The following is a 15,643-nucleotide window of genomic DNA, read 5'->3' as shown; positions in this document are numbered from 1 at the left end:
TACATTACTTCTACTTCCACCACCACCACCACCACCACCACACCACTCTAGATCCCCGCCCAACCCTGAAGAACTTGAACTCGAACCCTGGAAACAATCAGCATCGGCCAAGTCATCCTGCAGCTCGGTTTCCCTTTCCCCTCTCCACCATGACATGTTTGTCCAACTGGTCCAAACCCGATTGACCGCCACCAACGCTGGTTGCCCCCAGCAACCTCCCAGCCCGCACCAATGTTTACCTTTCCCCCACTCTATGCACCCAAGACCAACCCCGAGGATCGCCTCACACACTAGTTGACCCGGACGAGTGTGAAGTGGAGTTCTCATCCTGGATGTTGCCAACGGCAGCGACTGACCTGTGAGACTTGCTTCAAATTCCCGGGGCAGCCCGCTTTGTTTTCCTTCCCATCATCAGCCTTTTTTTCTTCTTCTGTTCTGTTCTACCATTCCACTCTGCATTGCATTTTGTTTTCTCGCATTCATCATTTATTTCTTCGCTTGCTATTCTTCTTCTTCGCTTCCTTCTTTCTCACTTTTCATCACCATCTCCGGTCGGGTGCCCGTTTGCGCGCTGTTCTCTGTTTTCAACGTTGATCGATCCCGTACGTATCACCTGTCCCTACCCATTCCAATCTTGACTGTCGACTAACCCGCCCCAGTTGCTGGCCAAAGGTGATAAGCAATGGCGTTCAGTACCTCCGGCCCTCAGATCTTTGATGATGCCAATCGTCCCCCGGCTCGATCTTCGGTCTTCCGGACCATCATGTCCAAACCTCACAAGCGAAACCAATCCGCCGATGATGCTATGGCTCCACCCTCACCGACCAAACAACCAACATCGGTTCCATTCCCCTGGGCAAACGGCCCATCGTCAGGCCCTGGTCACCTCCCACTATCCGAGATCGTCCCCAACCGCGATGCCGGCGATAACGGCGGTCCCGCTCAGAAGATAGGAAGCAAGGGGAGCAAGGGTGCTCTACATAAGAAAACGAAAAGCGCTGTCTCTCTTAAATCTCTGCGAAGCTACATGGGAAAGGACAAGTCCGACGAAACCAACAGTGTTGCGTCTGACGAAATGCAACCAAAGAAGACTAAGTCGACTAACAGCCTGTCGGCGATCCTGAAGCGGTCCCAGCGAGGACGCAAAGGTGACGGCTCCAAGCAGAGCCGCGAGAAAGAAAACCGCAGTCCGACCGATCTCATTGACAACTTGAATATGCCCTCCCCGATGCCATCTCCAGTTTGGCCACAATCGGCCCCGATCTACAATGATTCTATGACTCGTGCACGACAGAATTCCAACGCTGATAGACATCGAACCCTGGCAGACGAGGTCTCGCTCTACACGCCAAAGGGCTATAGCCCGGCTCAACAACGTAACTTCTATGATTACCACCAGCCGTCCCTCGCTAGAGCTGGGGAAGCGAAGCCCCGGCCCAAGTCCGATTGTCTCCAGGGTAACAGAAAACTGAAGGATCTCATGGGAACCATCCAACGCGAGCAATCGCGGGACAGTTATGCCATGGAGAAGGTCGACACAGCGTCCTCAAGGGGACCAAGACTCGAGAGGTCGAGAAAGATGTCTGCCCCAGAATCGCCTGCGAGACCGCAAGAGCAGCCAAGTCCCAAGAAGCTGTCTCGGGTCCAAGCAGCCATCTCTGCATTCAATGCAAAGGAAAAAGACGTCGACGTTCACAAACATCTGGATTCCAAAGACCTCGAAAGCGAGTTCGAGAAACTACTGGTTGGTGCTCCGAGATCTCGCCGTCTTACAATAAAGATACTCACACGTCTTTAGGATGCGAGAAACATTCCCCATAACATGCGGGACAAGATGCGGTCCCTCGATACCAACATCAAGGCCGACTTCATCCAGAAAGACAGAACTGAGAACGGCACGCCTCACAGCGCGGGTACGGCCGATAGCCGTCGGGGTCGTGGTAACGAGACAAAAGATTCTCAAGACCGCAGGGGTTCTCGCTCTCGCTCCAGAAGCCGTGGCTTTGCCTTTGGTCGCGGACCCTCATCCCCTGGGAAGAAGGTTCGGCCTGAGAGTGGAAGTAGCTTTCATCGTCCCCGATCGGTTGACCTTTCTCAACCCGTTGGCGTCTACACCACTCTCTCGGCAGCTGGGTCAACGGCCTCTCTCACTGATGCCGCGGCGGTAGACACTGCCGCGGATCCATCTGACTTTGTGCATTATCTGCGAGAAATCCAGAAGCCAGAGATGATTGAGGTAGGTAAGATTCACAAGCTCCGCCTTTTGCTCCGAAATGAGACTGTCGCTTGGGTCAATGGCTTCATCATAGAGGGAGGCATGGATGAGATTGTGCAGTTGGTATACCGCATCATGAAGATGGAGTGGCGGTAAGAATTTCTCTATCAAGATGACATGTTAGACACTTACTGATATTGGATACAGTGAGGATCACGAGGACACCCTTCTCCACGAAGCGTTGCTCTGCCTGAAGGCACTCTGCACTACCTCTATTGCACTGGCGCATCTCACCAGGATCGAGGCCGAGCTCTTCCCCGCTCTTTTAAAGATGCTGTTTGGCGAGGATAAAAAGGGACCGAGCGAGTTTACAACTCGAGGCATCATCATCAACCTCTTGTTCACTCAACTCTCGGCCCTTGCCCCAGGCGAAACCCCCGGAACGCGTGCCAAACGCATCCTCTCCTACCTACGCGACCCATCTCCAGAAGACGAAAGTCAACCCGTTGCCTTCATTGCGAATATATACCAGTCACGACCTTATCGTGTCTGGTGCAAGGAGGTCACAAATGTGACCAAAGAAGTCTTCTGGATCTTCCTGCACCACCTGAATGTCATCCCCCTCCCCAAGGGAGGTTCCCAAATGGAAGACCCCTTTACAGAGAAGAACACCTCGGCAGAGACTACCCCGTACTACCAACGTCACTTCCCGTCCGCTCGCCCCCCCCTGTTCCCGCCGCTCCATACGTCGGAGGCGTAGAATGGGATGCGACAAACTACCTTGCCGCGCATCTCGACCTGCTGAATGGCATGATCGCCTCCCTACCCACAGTTGATGAGCGCAACCAGCTCCGCGACGAGCTACGAGCCTCTGGCTTCGAGAAGGTGATGGGCGGCAACCTGCGCACCTGCAAAGAGAAGTTCTATTCAGCCGTGCACGAATGTCTTCGCACCTGGGTCGCTGCCGCAGCTGCAGATGGCTGGCCCTACATTGCCGTCCGTGAGGGCCCTCCTCGTGGCGGTGACCCTGGGTCTCCTACTAAGTCCCCCAAGAAAGCCCCGGGCAGCCCCAAGAAGGGTGCGCTGGAGGAAAAGCCTCCTAAGCTAGAGCTTGCGCTCGATTTTCCCATGAGCCGACCACCTGCCGGTCCTGAAACACCTTCGAGTGACTTGCGCAGCTGGCTTTGAACGTCGGATAGGATACAACATCCTACTGACAAGATCTTTTTTTTTCACTTCTTTCCTTGTGTTTTTCCTACCCATTTTTTTGCTTTTCTCCTCATGTTTCATGATCGGCGTTTTTGAGGGTTTGTCTTTCACCTTTACAGTGCTTACGTACGGTGCCAGCTTCTTGCTGACTCGTTTGTTTCGCTGTCGGAGTTCTCTTTTGGAAATCTCTTCTTTTTTACCTCTGGCGTTGGCATTACTGGTGTTGTTGGGAGTTGCATATTCAATTATCCGGAGAGTTCTTCTTTTGCTCCTGGAAAGACATGATGTAATGAAGTCGAGTTACGGTGCAGGTGGCGGGGAGAGGAGGAGGCAGAGTCCTGTGTCCATGTTATTTTTTTAAACTCTGTTCTTCGTTCCTCTTCGCGGTATAGCGACGCCTGCTGTTCGGACTGGATTTGCTCATGATATTTGATCGATGACAGAAATGAGAATTGAATGATCATTCACTGATACACTAAATGGTTTGTTTGGTGGTTAGGCTATAAGAGCTCCGGTATATTGTAGTTATATTGTACAGTACAACAAATGACCAATAATGTACAAAAAGCACAATGACATGACAGTTCGGTAATGCGCTTCGTATTTATCTTCAATTGTTCTCGTTCGCCTTCTTGACAGGACCAGGAGGGGTGGGAGTGGAGAAAACGCCCTGCAACCCAGAGAAGAAGTTCTCTCGAAGCTAAAAAAAAAAATTCACGAGTTAGCTCACAGGTCAGACAGACTCCAGCGCAATTTCCCGGATGATCACAGATAAAAAAAAACTCACCCCATCGAAAGGCGTATCCCTGGTATCCCAATTCATAAACAGCACTGCGTAAATCACGACAACTATAAATTAAGGCTATCAGCAACCAATCTTGATTTCCTGAATATGGGACAGGATGGAATGTCTATTAAAAGAATACAATACTCACACCCGATAACACCCCACTGCACCAAGGTCACAGTTTTAATAAACTTAGGTCGCGCATACTTCAGCGCCGCGCGCCGGCGATACTTGCGCTCAAGGCGGAACTGGTGTTTGGGCGAGAGCTTGGACATATCCGGTGGCCATTGGCGCTTGGGCTTGTGGGGGCTGTAATAGGCGTCGTCGTTGGAGGGAGAGTGTTCGTGTGTGTGGTTGTCGGAGGAGAGGCGGAAGGGCGAGGAGGATTTTTGGGTGGTGAGTGTGAAGCGCGATGCGGGTGTCGTGGAGAAGAGGCGGGTAGATGTGTTGAGAGGGGTTTTCTGTATCGTGGAAATTATTGTTAGGATGCGCTTCTTGCTTTGGTGGTGGAGGATTTGGTTTCGGGATCGTACAGCTTGGAGCCATGTTGATAGCTGGATGGTTTGGCCCTGGAGGGTTGCGCGTGGGATCGAGCAGCTGGATCGCGCTGCTGTACCAGCAGCGCTGAATAATTGTCGGATCATCGGGTATAAATGCAGTGGTAAGCTGGGGTGGGCGAGGATTGAGGATGTCCAGGTGCCAGTGGTAATTGGAGTTGCTGGAGTGCGGAGGTTGATCGGGCGAGAAATTGGATAATTTGACCGCCGGGCTCCGCTTGCTCCACTCCCGTCGACACCTGGGCAGTCTTTATGCAGTGCAGAGTCCTCGGAGCATTAAATGGGAGTGATTAATTATTTATCATAAATTTTTGCCAGTGTTTAGATATTCATTGGTTTTAGCTAGTTTGCTATCCACTTGCAGGAATCTTTCAATTCGCGTTGTATCTAGTAGTACGAGTAGTGTTAGTACTAGTACTGGCCCGATATGTATCTGGCACTGTGATAGCTACTAGTACTATATGTCATGGTGCTGCTATGCGGGCGGAATTAGTATGTGCACAAGCAGACGAGAGGTACCAGAGCGAAATGGAATATCTGCGGAGTTAAATCATCGGCAGGGCGCCAATGTCTCCACAGTTAACATCCCGAGTAGAGACCAAGGCTGCTTGTGAGTAGTATCACATTCAAGATATCAGCATAGAGCTGGGATGCCGAGAGGTACCGGCCCTGTGCGGGTTGGTCGGGTCAAGCGGGATCAACAGAGATCCATATGACGTCTGGCTGTTAATATGGTGAGCCGGGTAGCCTTGACTTTCACGTTCACGTTCATCTGATATGTACTGCGTAGGGGACTGGCATTTTCACATGTTCACATGTCGGGGATCACTCAATATGGGGCGCCGATCCCGTGACTTTGACCCGGAACAACAATGATGCGGGAGCCTCGGCTCAGCACGGCGTTCAGTATGCGGCGGATGTCCTTCGAACAAGGGAAATACCACCGGATCCACGTCTGCTTTAAAAGAGAGAGACACCTCCCCAGATTTCGTGGACCACTTTTCATCCTACCCCGTGGTGTTTTCCCCTTTCTCATTCATTTTCCCCATACACCCCTCAGACCTCTTCCCATATTGACGTCATGTCTTCCGGTATGTACTTCTATGTCAGCGGTCAGCAAAAAAGATACAGCAGAGCATCTACATGTTTTTACCGGGCATTTGAGCTCGACTGTCGAGAGAGATTCATGAGCTAAATATTTTCTTCAGCTCAGCAACGCCTGAACCAAGTCTCCTCCCACTTCGGTGGCAAGAAGGGAGCCGCCGGCATCACCGAGAAACACCCCGATGACATTGTCGTGACCTGTGCTCTGCGCACTGCCCTTACCAAGGGTGGAAAGGGTGGCTTCAAGGACACTGCCGCCGCCGACCTGCTAGCCGGTGTCTTCAAGGCCGTGATCAACAAGAGTGGTATCGACCCCAAGGTCGTCGAGGATATTGCTGTCGGCTCCGTCCTGCCCCCCCGGTGGTGGTGCGACCGAGTTCCGTGCCGCAGCTCTCGTTGCTGGTTTCCCCGAGACTGCTGCCGTCAAGAGTCTGAACCGTCAGTGCTCTAGTGGTCTTCAGGCCATCGTTGATATTGCCAATGCTGTTCAGTCTGGCATGATCGATGTTGGTATCGGTGCCGGTGTTGAGAGCATGTCCTCCCAGTACGGGTGAGTAAACCTATATTATCACAATTTGTTCCTGTGTCCAACCAGCTAACGATTATTTTGAAACAGCCCCGGTGCCGTCACTGAGTTCTCTGAGCTCCTTGAGTCTCACCCCGAGTCCGCCAACTGCAAGGTCCCCATGGGTGTTCTGTCCGAGGATATGGCCAAGGACCGCGGTGTCACTCGTGCCGCGCAGGACTCTTTCGCTGCTTCTTCCTACCAGAAGGCCCTCAAGGCCCAGAAGGCTGGCCTCTTCAACGAGGAGATCGCCCCCCCTTGATGTCAAGTGGACCGACCCCAAGACTGGCGAGGAGAAGACCATCACAGTTAAGGCTGATGATGGAATCCGTGAGGGCATCACCGCCGAATCTCTGGGCAAGATCCGCCCTGCTTTCGCCAAGGACGGCTCTATTCACGCCGGTAACGCCTCTCAGATCTCCGACGGTGCTGCCGCCGTCCTGCTCATGAAGCGCTCCACCGCCGAGCGCCTCGGCCAGAAGATCATCGGCAAGTACGTTTCTGCCAGCGTTGTCGGTGTCAAGCCCCTGCTCATGGGTGTCGGCCCCTGGGCTTCTATTCCCCTTGCCCTCGAGAAGGCCGGTATCACCAAGGATGATGTCGACATCTACGAGATCAACGAGGCTTTCGCCTCCCAGTGCGTGTGGTGTGTCAACGAGCTTGGCCTGCCCCAGGAGAAGATCAACCCCAAGGGTGGTGCCATTGCCTTCGGTCACCCTCTTGGCTGCACCGGTTCCCGCCAGGTCAGCACCCTTCTGACTGAGCTCCACCGCACAAACAAGAAGGTCGGTGTCACCTCCATGTGTGTTGGTACCGGTATGGGCATGGCCGCTGTCTGGGTTGCCGAGTAAAATAAGGCGCATCTTCTTTTCTTGTATTCTGCACAGCGACTTTTTTTCTTCTCTTTCTTCTACCTGCACGAATTCTTATATGTATTGAATACCTCTGAGGATACCACGAGAGATTGATTGAAATTTCATGTATATTTCCACACTTCAAAGGACTTGCCTCCGGACTGGACCGGCGGATACTTGCTTCAAATTCCAACACTATGCAATTAGTATACCTAAGCACTTCAAGTTTCCAGTACTAGTAGCTTCATATTAAGCGCGGAAATCCTTAAAGGCCTGCGTAACAGTCATGCCCTGCGCTACAGCTTCGATAGCCTTTTCGTCCATTGATATCAATTTTGGCATCAGCTCCAGGACAGGGTCAAGCAAGTCGCGGGGGATGACGACCACTCCCTCGAATGGATCACAGAACACAATATCACCCTTGAAAGAACAACGCATTAGCTATCCAGTTCGAAACCGACAACTCGAAGTACACCCACCGGAGATACAGTCACCCCTCCAATAGAAATAGGCACATCACGCGCCACAGCCTTAGCTTCAGCACCAGTCCCCACAGTCGACGTAGACCGAGCCCAGATCTATACAAAATGGAAACAATTAGCCACATGTCCTTGACCTTCATTCGCACCGCAGATAAAAGGATCCAAGACAAACCGGCAACCCCGTCGCTTGAAGCTCTCTCAAATCCCGAATTCTACCCCCAACAACAGCACCCTTAAGGCCCAACGCTTTCATCCTCGTCGCCATTATACCTCCCGTCACAGCACAGTATTGATCGCCAGGTTGTTCAATAACGATGATAGATCCCGCATTCGCCGGGTCAGCCGCGGCAAAGTCGCCCGCATAGTCGACCCAGTGCTTACCCGGCGGGAAGCCGTGCTTTTCGGGGTTTTCCGCTGCGATAGTCGGTGGTGTGGCTCCCTTCGAAAGGAACTTAAAAGTTGTAGCTGGCGCGGCGATCTTCTTCGTTGTTTCATTTCTGCCGATTATCGGGGAGAAGGGGGCTGTTGATTCAATTATTAGTGAGGTGTTTTGTATCCGGTGGTGATGAGCGATGGTCTGCGCCCTAGACTATGTTTTCTCCGTGCTTTCAATCCTACTGCTCACAAGATGGAGAGAGGGGGAGGAGGAGAGAGGCTTGTAAAGCAAGTATTTAAGGGGAATCGTACTCAGATCAGCCAAATAGCCTGCTCGTGCCGTACCGCCCTCTGGCACCTTTTGTAGTTTGAGGAGGGCATCTGATATCTGGCCAATGTACTAGTCAGTTCAGGTACTGGAATCGGATGAAGCTGTAGCATGTTATGCGCATACTAGCAGCCCATATATTTCTTCTTAGACAGGTCATACATCGCAGGCTGTGTACTTCTCCACTAGAGTCGCAAGCTGCTCATTGAGGGTAGACATGGCGGGGTGCGGGGTGCGGGGAGATGAAGACGTAAGGGATAAGATCTGGTTGTGCAGATGGGCGTTCGATAGTACTATATGCCACCAGAAGAGATTATAAAGGGAAACTGGAGCAGATGGCTTAATTGTATTGCCGATCAAGTCGCGCACATGTCCGCTAGTCCGGGTATCGGAATCGACTTCATCGGCCCACCCTATGGCACCCGAGGATATCCTGTTGTATGGTCCGATTCTCCACTTCTAAGCGGAGGCTGTCCCAGGGCCATACTTTGATGTTGACACATTTATATCTGTGTAGTGACCTAGAAGATCTTTACCTGAGTTTAATGAATGTGACAAAGAAACAAGTAGGTAACTGATATTCAACAGAGGTGGTGGAAAATACTAGTGGAGAAGATAGTCCGAGGCGGCCCGTATGTTGTTTCCCAAAATTCAAGTTTATAACTAACTATGCAGAGATTTGAAGAGTTGAAATGATGTCAAATGTACATCCTTTAATTCCATGGAAACAGCCAGCGGCGAGCTTTATACATAGTACTAATAGTATCAATCCTCCCTAGCACCTGAGGTGCTAACTGGCCGTCTCTACCTTTGTCGTCCCATCTTCATACCATAGCCTCATAGCCATCTGACTGATACGATCCCCATCCCAACCCTTTTCCATCAAGTCAACTAGCTCAGGTTGAGACTTAAACTGTAAAATTTCGATCGCAGAATGACGCAGTCGATAGAGAAGCCAATGGTTAACAAAATTAGACTTATTTAATGGAAGAGGGCGTGCCGTTTCAAAAAATGGCGAGCGATCATCCAATTTAGATGCACGCAGTGGATCTGGAGATGGTTGATCTTTGGAGTAATCAGGGAGATACTCCCTCAACAAATCCCGCCATTCATCGTCTGTGACTATGACGGTATCTTCATGAGACATTTTGCGCCCAGGATGATTCTCGAGTCGAAGACGTGTTTCATTTAATTCCTCCTCAATGTCGTTTCTTTCGTCTTCATACTGTTCAAGGAACAGCTGCGCGTTATTGTTGAGGGGTATAGCATTCTGCCCGCGGAACTTCTGTTGATCAATTATTTTCATGTATTCCGTCTCGCCTGGGTTAAGCTCGTTGAGACTCGGTATATTGCGGTGCACTGGTGAGTCGGACTCGGAATGGATATCGATGTCATGCTGCTCTTGGGCCAGGAGGGTAGCCTCTTTGCGCAGGATACCAGTAAGCTCTGCCATGTGCTTATCTAGATCTTGTTCTTTCTGCTCTAATCCATCTTCTACCATTTGGTATTCAGTTTCCAGCCCTAGATAGGACGCTGTGGCTGCCTGTAGGTTCTCGATACTCTGGTTTATCCTCGCAACTTTTGCATCCACCTCGTCGGGCCTGGTAGAATTGAGGTTATTCCGGAGGGCTAGTCGAGCCTTATCCTCTTGTTCCCGTTTGTGTCGAAGTGCAGTGCGGAGATTCCTGGCATGAGATCGTTGGATGGAGACATTTTCCTGGATGGCGGCAACTTTATCTAATACGGTTGCTAGATGAACGTCGTTATCTCGTATATGCACTGGCAAATCATAGGGGAGGTGGAATTGTTGGGATGAGGTTGAAGATAGGCAAGGCTGTGTTTCGTGGATGCTCTGAACTCTCGGGTTCAAATCTGGGTCACTTTCAATGACCTCTTCGGCAGGGTATCCATATAGCGGGACAGTTGATGTAGTTTTGGGAGGAGAGTCCTCGGATATCCAACGGGAGTTTGGTTGCAAGGTGTCGGTTGCTGTTGAGACTGGGGACATCCATACTGGGCAGTCCTCTTCTGGTTGCAACATAGGTGATAACCTGGCAGCGTAGTAGATCTCGCTCCTAGTATCTTCCCATATATCTCCAGCAAATGACGCCTACAGTATGAAATCGTGAATATAAGTCAACGAACAGCATACGTATCTATGCCGAGAACGATAGCGATTAAGCTTACCAATGCAGAATGGCTCCGTGGGGTACCCGGCCAGGATGCCATGACTAGTAGTTCAACATCAACTGATCACATCTCGATAAGAAAATCACTGAGATTAACCGCAAAACCAGCAAGTTAACAGGGATAGTCTGCGGGATGGAGCAAGGAAGTATCCGAATTCATGAAGTGAAAGATACAAGAAGCACAGGTTGCAGCTAGTGTCTGTGTGGTCGGGCGCAGGCAGGCGAGCCTCGCAGGGCGTCGAGCAGCCCAATCTTCGTTGTTTCGTCACCTGAAACCCTGGTCATTTAGCGCCCCCGCGCTTCCGACGTACTCCGTCGATCTATCAGATTTCTACATACTAGCAATTTGATCTTGTGGTTTGCTGTCTTCAATCGAGGTGGTAGCCAGTTCCAAGGTTGTTAGTATAGATCGAATCCCGAGGCGACCGTTAATCGTGCATGAACGACAAGGTACTTTTGCATATATATCTGTACTCCATTCTCATAGTATACCTAGGTAGTACTATCTAGGTAGGTACTACTATTTCGCAATATCCGCCCAGGGCATGTGATTTGCCTCGCGCGAGAGTGAATTTCTATGATAATTCTTGATCTAGGTAGTTGTAATTACTCGTTTATTGCGGAGTGTGTCTCTCCTCTTTTAGCTTCAGCCCTGGAGTATTTCGTGTGGATGTACTTTTTAGGTATCTGTACTCTGTACAAAACAAATCCGCAGTCTTCAGGGGCGTGGGTTCGAATCCCTCTCTTGCCATATTTTTGCTTTTTGTCATAGCGTACTCCTTCTACGTAGATAAATCAATTGAGCCACAGAAACTGTCCAGATTGCTTTCCTTTGAGAAGAGCCTCTTCGAAGAGGTCATGTTGTAGCTCGCTCTAGTTAGTTACCGGTAGGCGTTAAGGCACTAAGGCATCAAGACCAAGATTGACCGCCCGCAAAGATCTCACCGCCCGCCGAAATTTCCCATACAGATGCAGCATCTTTTTTTCGTCCTCGATTAAATCACCACATAGCAACCATGAAGCGCAAACTGGATGCAAATGATGTTCCGTCACCCGAAACCGCGGGTGTCGAAGACCAGGAACCTGACTTTGAGTCTTTGGGCCTGGATCCCCGACTGCGTCAAGCCTTGATTAAGGAAAAGTTCACCAAGCCGACTCTCGTACAAGCCAAGGGAATTCCTCTGGCCCTTGAGGGCAAAGATATTCTGGGTAAGTCACATTCGAGACAATTCATATATAAATAGCAGATACTGACAGATTCAGCCCGTGCGAAGACTGGCTCCGGAAAGACTGCCGCCTACGTTCTCCCGGTTTTGCAATCCATTCTCCAACAAAAATCTGTGAGTCTTATCAAATCTACCACCGACGCCCCCATTGATGGGCTCGACTGTGAATTTTACTAATTCGTCAATCAATTAGGCCGATCCCTCGTTGAAAGCCACTACCGGTCTTATCCTCGTCCCCACCCGCGAGCTGGCAGAGCAAGTCCAGAAAGTCGTCACATCTTTCACTGCGTTCTGCGGAAAGGATGTTCGCTCCATCAACCTAACACAGAAAGTCTCCGATGATGTGCAGCGTACGATGCTCGCCGATTTCCCCGATCTGGTCGTCTCAACACCGACTCGCGTCCTGGCCAATGTCAACAACTCCGCTCTGTCGCTCGAGAAACTCTCTTACTTAGTTATCGACGAGGCTGATTTGGTCCTGTCCTACGGTTACGATGAGGATATCAACCTTCTCGCCAAGGCTATCCCACGTGGTGTGCAGACATTCCTGATGAGTGCCACTCTCACTTCGGAGGTGGATACTTTGAAGAGTTTGTTCTGCCGTAGCCCGGTGATCCTGAAGCTGGAAGATAAGGAAGAGAAAGGCGCTGATGTCAGCCAGTTTGTTGTCAAGTGCGCGGAGGATGAGAAGTTCCTTCTCACATATGTTATTTTCAAGCTCCAACTTGTCAAGGGCAAAGTCATCATCTTCGTTGGCGACGTTGACCGTTGTTACCGCGTGAAGCTTTTCCTCGAACAATTCGGTATCAAGAGCTGTGTCCTCAACTCAGAGCTTCCCATCAACTCTCGTCTGCACGTTGTCGAGGAATTCAACAAGGGCGTTTACGACATTATTATCGCAGCCGATGACCAGGAAGTCATGGGTGTGCCCAAGCCAGTCAAGAAATCCCCGGAGGCAATTGAAGACGGAGCGGAAGACAAGGAGGAAAAGAACAAGGAGGAAATTGGTTCCAGCGAAGACGAGGAGGAGCCCGAAGAAGAAAAAGGCAAGCAGAAGTCGAAGCGCCGCAAGATGACCAGCAAGGAAAAGGACTACAGTGTTGCGCGCGGTATCGACTTCCAGAACGTCGCCTGCGTCCTCAACTTCGACCTCCCAACCACTTCAAAATCATACACCCACCGCATCGGTCGTACCGGCCGCGCTGGCAAGGCCGGCATGGCCCTTTCATTCGTGGTGCCCGCCGAACAATACGGCAAACACAAGCCCACATCGGTGTCTTCATCCAAAAAGGACGAGATCGTCCTCGCTAAGATCGTTAAGCGTCAAGGCAAGCTCGGCCACGAAGTCCGGCCCTACCACTTCGAGATGCAACAAGTTGATGCATTCCGCTACCGTATGACCGATGCTCTGCGCGCCATCACCCGCCTGGCGGTCCAAGAGGCTCGTGCTCGTGAGATTCGACAGGAGCTGATCAAGAGTGAGAAGTTGAAGCGCCATTTCGAGGATAACCCCGATGAGCTGCGACAATTGCGACACGATGGAGAACTGCGCGCAGCGCGTGTGCAGCCCCATCTGAAGCACGTACCCGATTACTTGATGCCTACTAAGGGGCGGAAGGGTATCTCGAATGAAGATGTGGGCTATGTTGGATTCAAAAAGACTGGTAATGAGAACCGCATTCGCAAGGCGAGAGATCGTAACCGTGCTAGTGGAAAGGGCAAGGGAAAGAAGGCTGGTGGCAAGGTTGATCCTCTCAAGACATTTAATAAGCGGAAGTAGATTGGGTTTAGCTGGTTGGCAGGAAGTCGGCGCATGATAGTATGATTGATACCATTGTACAGTTATTTGAAGCCAAAAAAGGAATCATATTTGCATATTTTTATTTTCTTTCTTTCGATTCACTCTATGTATGTTCTGATGTACCCGATCAATACTTTTGGATTTTCTTTCTACATGCGACACCAATATATTCGTAAACTGTTCTACGCGAGACGAGAATTGACCTCCTCCGTCGTGATATGCCCCTCGATCCACTTGCCCTTGGCCTTGACTCTCAGATCCTGAATCTCCCGAAGCACCTTTTTGCCCAGAGAAACCGCATCTTCCCAAGCCTTCCGTCGTTTCTTAAAGCGTGCTAGAATGCGTTCATGCTCCAGATTCCACATCTCAGCCGGGGAAGCAGGCGATTGCTCAGAAGCATGAATAGACGAGGCGAGCGAAAGCTCACGCCGACTCTCGAAATTCTCAAACCGGGCCAAAAGCTGAGTGTCCGATCTAGAGATCTCGTTCATCCACTGGCCATCCTTGGGGTACTCGAATCCCGGTCCCAAATTGACCCACTCGACATCTCGCCAGGAACCAGTCCACTCGGGCCCGTTCGAGCCAGGTCGATAAGGTCGACCGTCGGGGTCAGTGCCTGTCCAGGAGATAGCGGCGAGCCAATCGCTGCAGCCTTCGAGATCAAGCCATTTCAGGCAGTAGATGGATCGAGATAGTTGACGGAGAATAGCCGCCGACTCGGCCCAGTTGTTCTCCATCGAGGCATACATGTCCGTGCCGCTGTAGGCGAATCTCAAGGAGCGGTTGGTCGGATGAACCAAAGTGGCATTCGTAGCATTGGGTGTGCGAGTCGGAACAGGCCAGTAGGCAAGTGACAAGTGTGTGATAGTTGGAAGATGTGACATGAGATGCAACAAAGTGTTCCAATTTGCGGCGCCTGAACTCGGATGCGCGAGCGAGAGGTAGTGGAGCTTTTTAAATCGCATTCCTTGGCCAATAGCCTTCGGAATGATGGTAGTCGGCGGCATATGTGTAGACAAATTATCCGGAGGTTCCTCTGAGTCTAAATCCTGTTCCTCTTGTTCCCACGATGCTGGGACAGCTTCCTGGACATCGGGCTTCGAGTCAACAGCCGTGGGTTTCGTCGATAGGAGCAGCTCATGCGAAAGTTCTTTCAATGTAATCCAGCGGCCCAAGGCACGGGACAGATCTAATCTGATGATAGTTGCATCGCCCGCAGTTGCAGTCATCCGATATCCAATTTCAGGATTATCGACATCGGCCAGGAAGAGCGGCTTGAGACCTTTCATGCGGCCGCTCAATTCTGGACCATGGGAATGCATCGCTAGATAACTCAGCAAAAGCTGCTTTATGTGGCTAGGGAGCTGAGCTAGAAAGTATCCATCATAGTCCAGATGCCAACACCAATTACGAGCCATGGACATCAAGAGCGTATGCACGAGGGAGCGCTCCCCAGGGAAGGCAATTCCGGGCAACCTGTCGAGTCGATGGGTAACATCTTCACAACCAAAATCCACTGCTTCATCCTGAGCCGAAGAGTTCGAGTTCTCGGTATCTCCCGATAGCCAGCTTGCGGGTGGCGGGGGTCCAGGGATAGGGCGGATTGGTCGGCTCCCAAACACCGTTCGACGAGGACGTGGCGGTGGGGTTTCTGGAAGATGTAGGAGGTTCCGAAGTGAGGGATGGACTGATCGAGGGGACACGAAAGATGGTGCTCTGGCCGGGCCTTCGTGGGAGACTTGGGTACGCCGCAGGTGACTGATCAAGTCATTGACAGAGGGATCGGTCGTGGAACCTGCAGCTTGGCGGGACTGATCATTTTGGCGTATGCTAGAAGGACCAAGAGAATGGTGAGGGGTGCTTGGTGGCTTGTAGACGAATGACTTTTTCTGCTTTTTGGGCATGAGAATCGTGCTTGCGGGGAGTTGTGGAGGAGAAGCGGCGACTCGGC

General features: G+C 51.1%; 7 protein-coding genes across 7 annotated transcripts; 3 read left to right on the top strand and 4 right to left on the bottom strand.

Moving 5' to 3' along the window:
* Window positions 1–682: 682 nt before the first annotated feature.
* Window positions 683–3,403, top strand: N7481_005843 (uncharacterized protein; the record flags this gene model as incomplete). The annotated part of the gene is made up of 4 exons (XM_057265062.1): window positions 683–1,744; window positions 1,799–2,367; window positions 2,423–2,850; window positions 2,883–3,403. The coding sequence occupies 4 exons, from the start codon at window positions 683–685 to the stop codon at window positions 3,401–3,403; spliced, it is 2,580 nt and encodes an 859-aa protein (XP_057122782.1).
* Window positions 3,404–4,034: 631 nt separating this feature from the next.
* Window positions 4,035–4,855, bottom strand: N7481_005842 (uncharacterized protein; the record flags this gene model as incomplete). Its single annotated transcript, XM_057265061.1, has 3 exons — window positions 4,035–4,124; window positions 4,212–4,273; window positions 4,360–4,855. 3 exons carry the CDS (start codon window positions 4,853–4,855, stop codon window positions 4,035–4,037), a joined length of 648 nt encoding a protein of 215 aa, XP_057122781.1.
* Window positions 4,856–5,849: 994 nt separating this feature from the next.
* N7481_005841 (3-ketoacyl-coA thiolase peroxisomal A precursor) lies at window positions 5,850–7,288 on the top strand (the record flags this gene model as incomplete). The annotated part of the gene is made up of 5 exons (XM_057265060.1): window positions 5,850–5,859; window positions 5,977–6,218; window positions 6,286–6,422; window positions 6,489–6,569; window positions 6,643–7,288. 5 exons carry the CDS (start codon window positions 5,850–5,852, stop codon window positions 7,286–7,288), a joined length of 1,116 nt encoding a protein of 371 aa, XP_057122780.1.
* Window positions 7,289–7,540: 252 nt separating this feature from the next.
* N7481_005840 (RraA family protein) lies at window positions 7,541–8,695 on the bottom strand (the record flags this gene model as incomplete). Its single annotated transcript, XM_057265059.1, has 5 exons — window positions 7,541–7,711; window positions 7,771–7,869; window positions 7,946–8,295; window positions 8,461–8,548; window positions 8,639–8,695. 5 exons carry the CDS (start codon window positions 8,693–8,695, stop codon window positions 7,541–7,543), a joined length of 765 nt encoding a protein of 254 aa, XP_057122779.1.
* A 571-nt stretch (window positions 8,696–9,266) lies between these two features.
* N7481_005839 (uncharacterized protein) lies at window positions 9,267–10,705 on the bottom strand (the record flags this gene model as incomplete). Its single annotated transcript, XM_057265058.1, has 2 exons — window positions 9,267–10,586; window positions 10,664–10,705. 2 exons carry the CDS (start codon window positions 10,703–10,705, stop codon window positions 9,267–9,269), a joined length of 1,362 nt encoding a protein of 453 aa, XP_057122778.1.
* A 976-nt stretch (window positions 10,706–11,681) lies between these two features.
* dbp9 (ATP-dependent DNA/RNA helicase) lies at window positions 11,682–13,671 on the top strand (the record flags this gene model as incomplete). The annotated part of the gene is made up of 3 exons (XM_057265057.1): window positions 11,682–11,874; window positions 11,929–12,005; window positions 12,085–13,671. 3 exons carry the CDS (start codon window positions 11,682–11,684, stop codon window positions 13,669–13,671), a joined length of 1,857 nt encoding a protein of 618 aa, XP_057122777.1.
* A 203-nt stretch (window positions 13,672–13,874) lies between these two features.
* N7481_005837 (uncharacterized protein) lies at window positions 13,875–15,596 on the bottom strand (the record flags this gene model as incomplete). The annotated part of the gene is made up of 1 exon (XM_057265056.1): window positions 13,875–15,596. One exon carries the CDS (start codon window positions 15,594–15,596, stop codon window positions 13,875–13,877), a length of 1,722 nt encoding a protein of 573 aa, XP_057122776.1.
* Between the last annotated feature and the right edge of the window lie 47 nt (window positions 15,597–15,643).

This window comes from Penicillium waksmanii (assembly GCF_028829765.1).
Source record: "Penicillium waksmanii strain IBT 27052 chromosome Unknown utg000005l:1.0-5232799.0:1.0-5237142.0, whole genome shotgun sequence".
Classification (NCBI taxonomy): Eukaryota; Fungi; Ascomycota; class Eurotiomycetes; order Eurotiales; family Aspergillaceae; genus Penicillium; species Penicillium waksmanii.
This window is presented reverse-complemented; position numbering and strand designations above follow the sequence as displayed.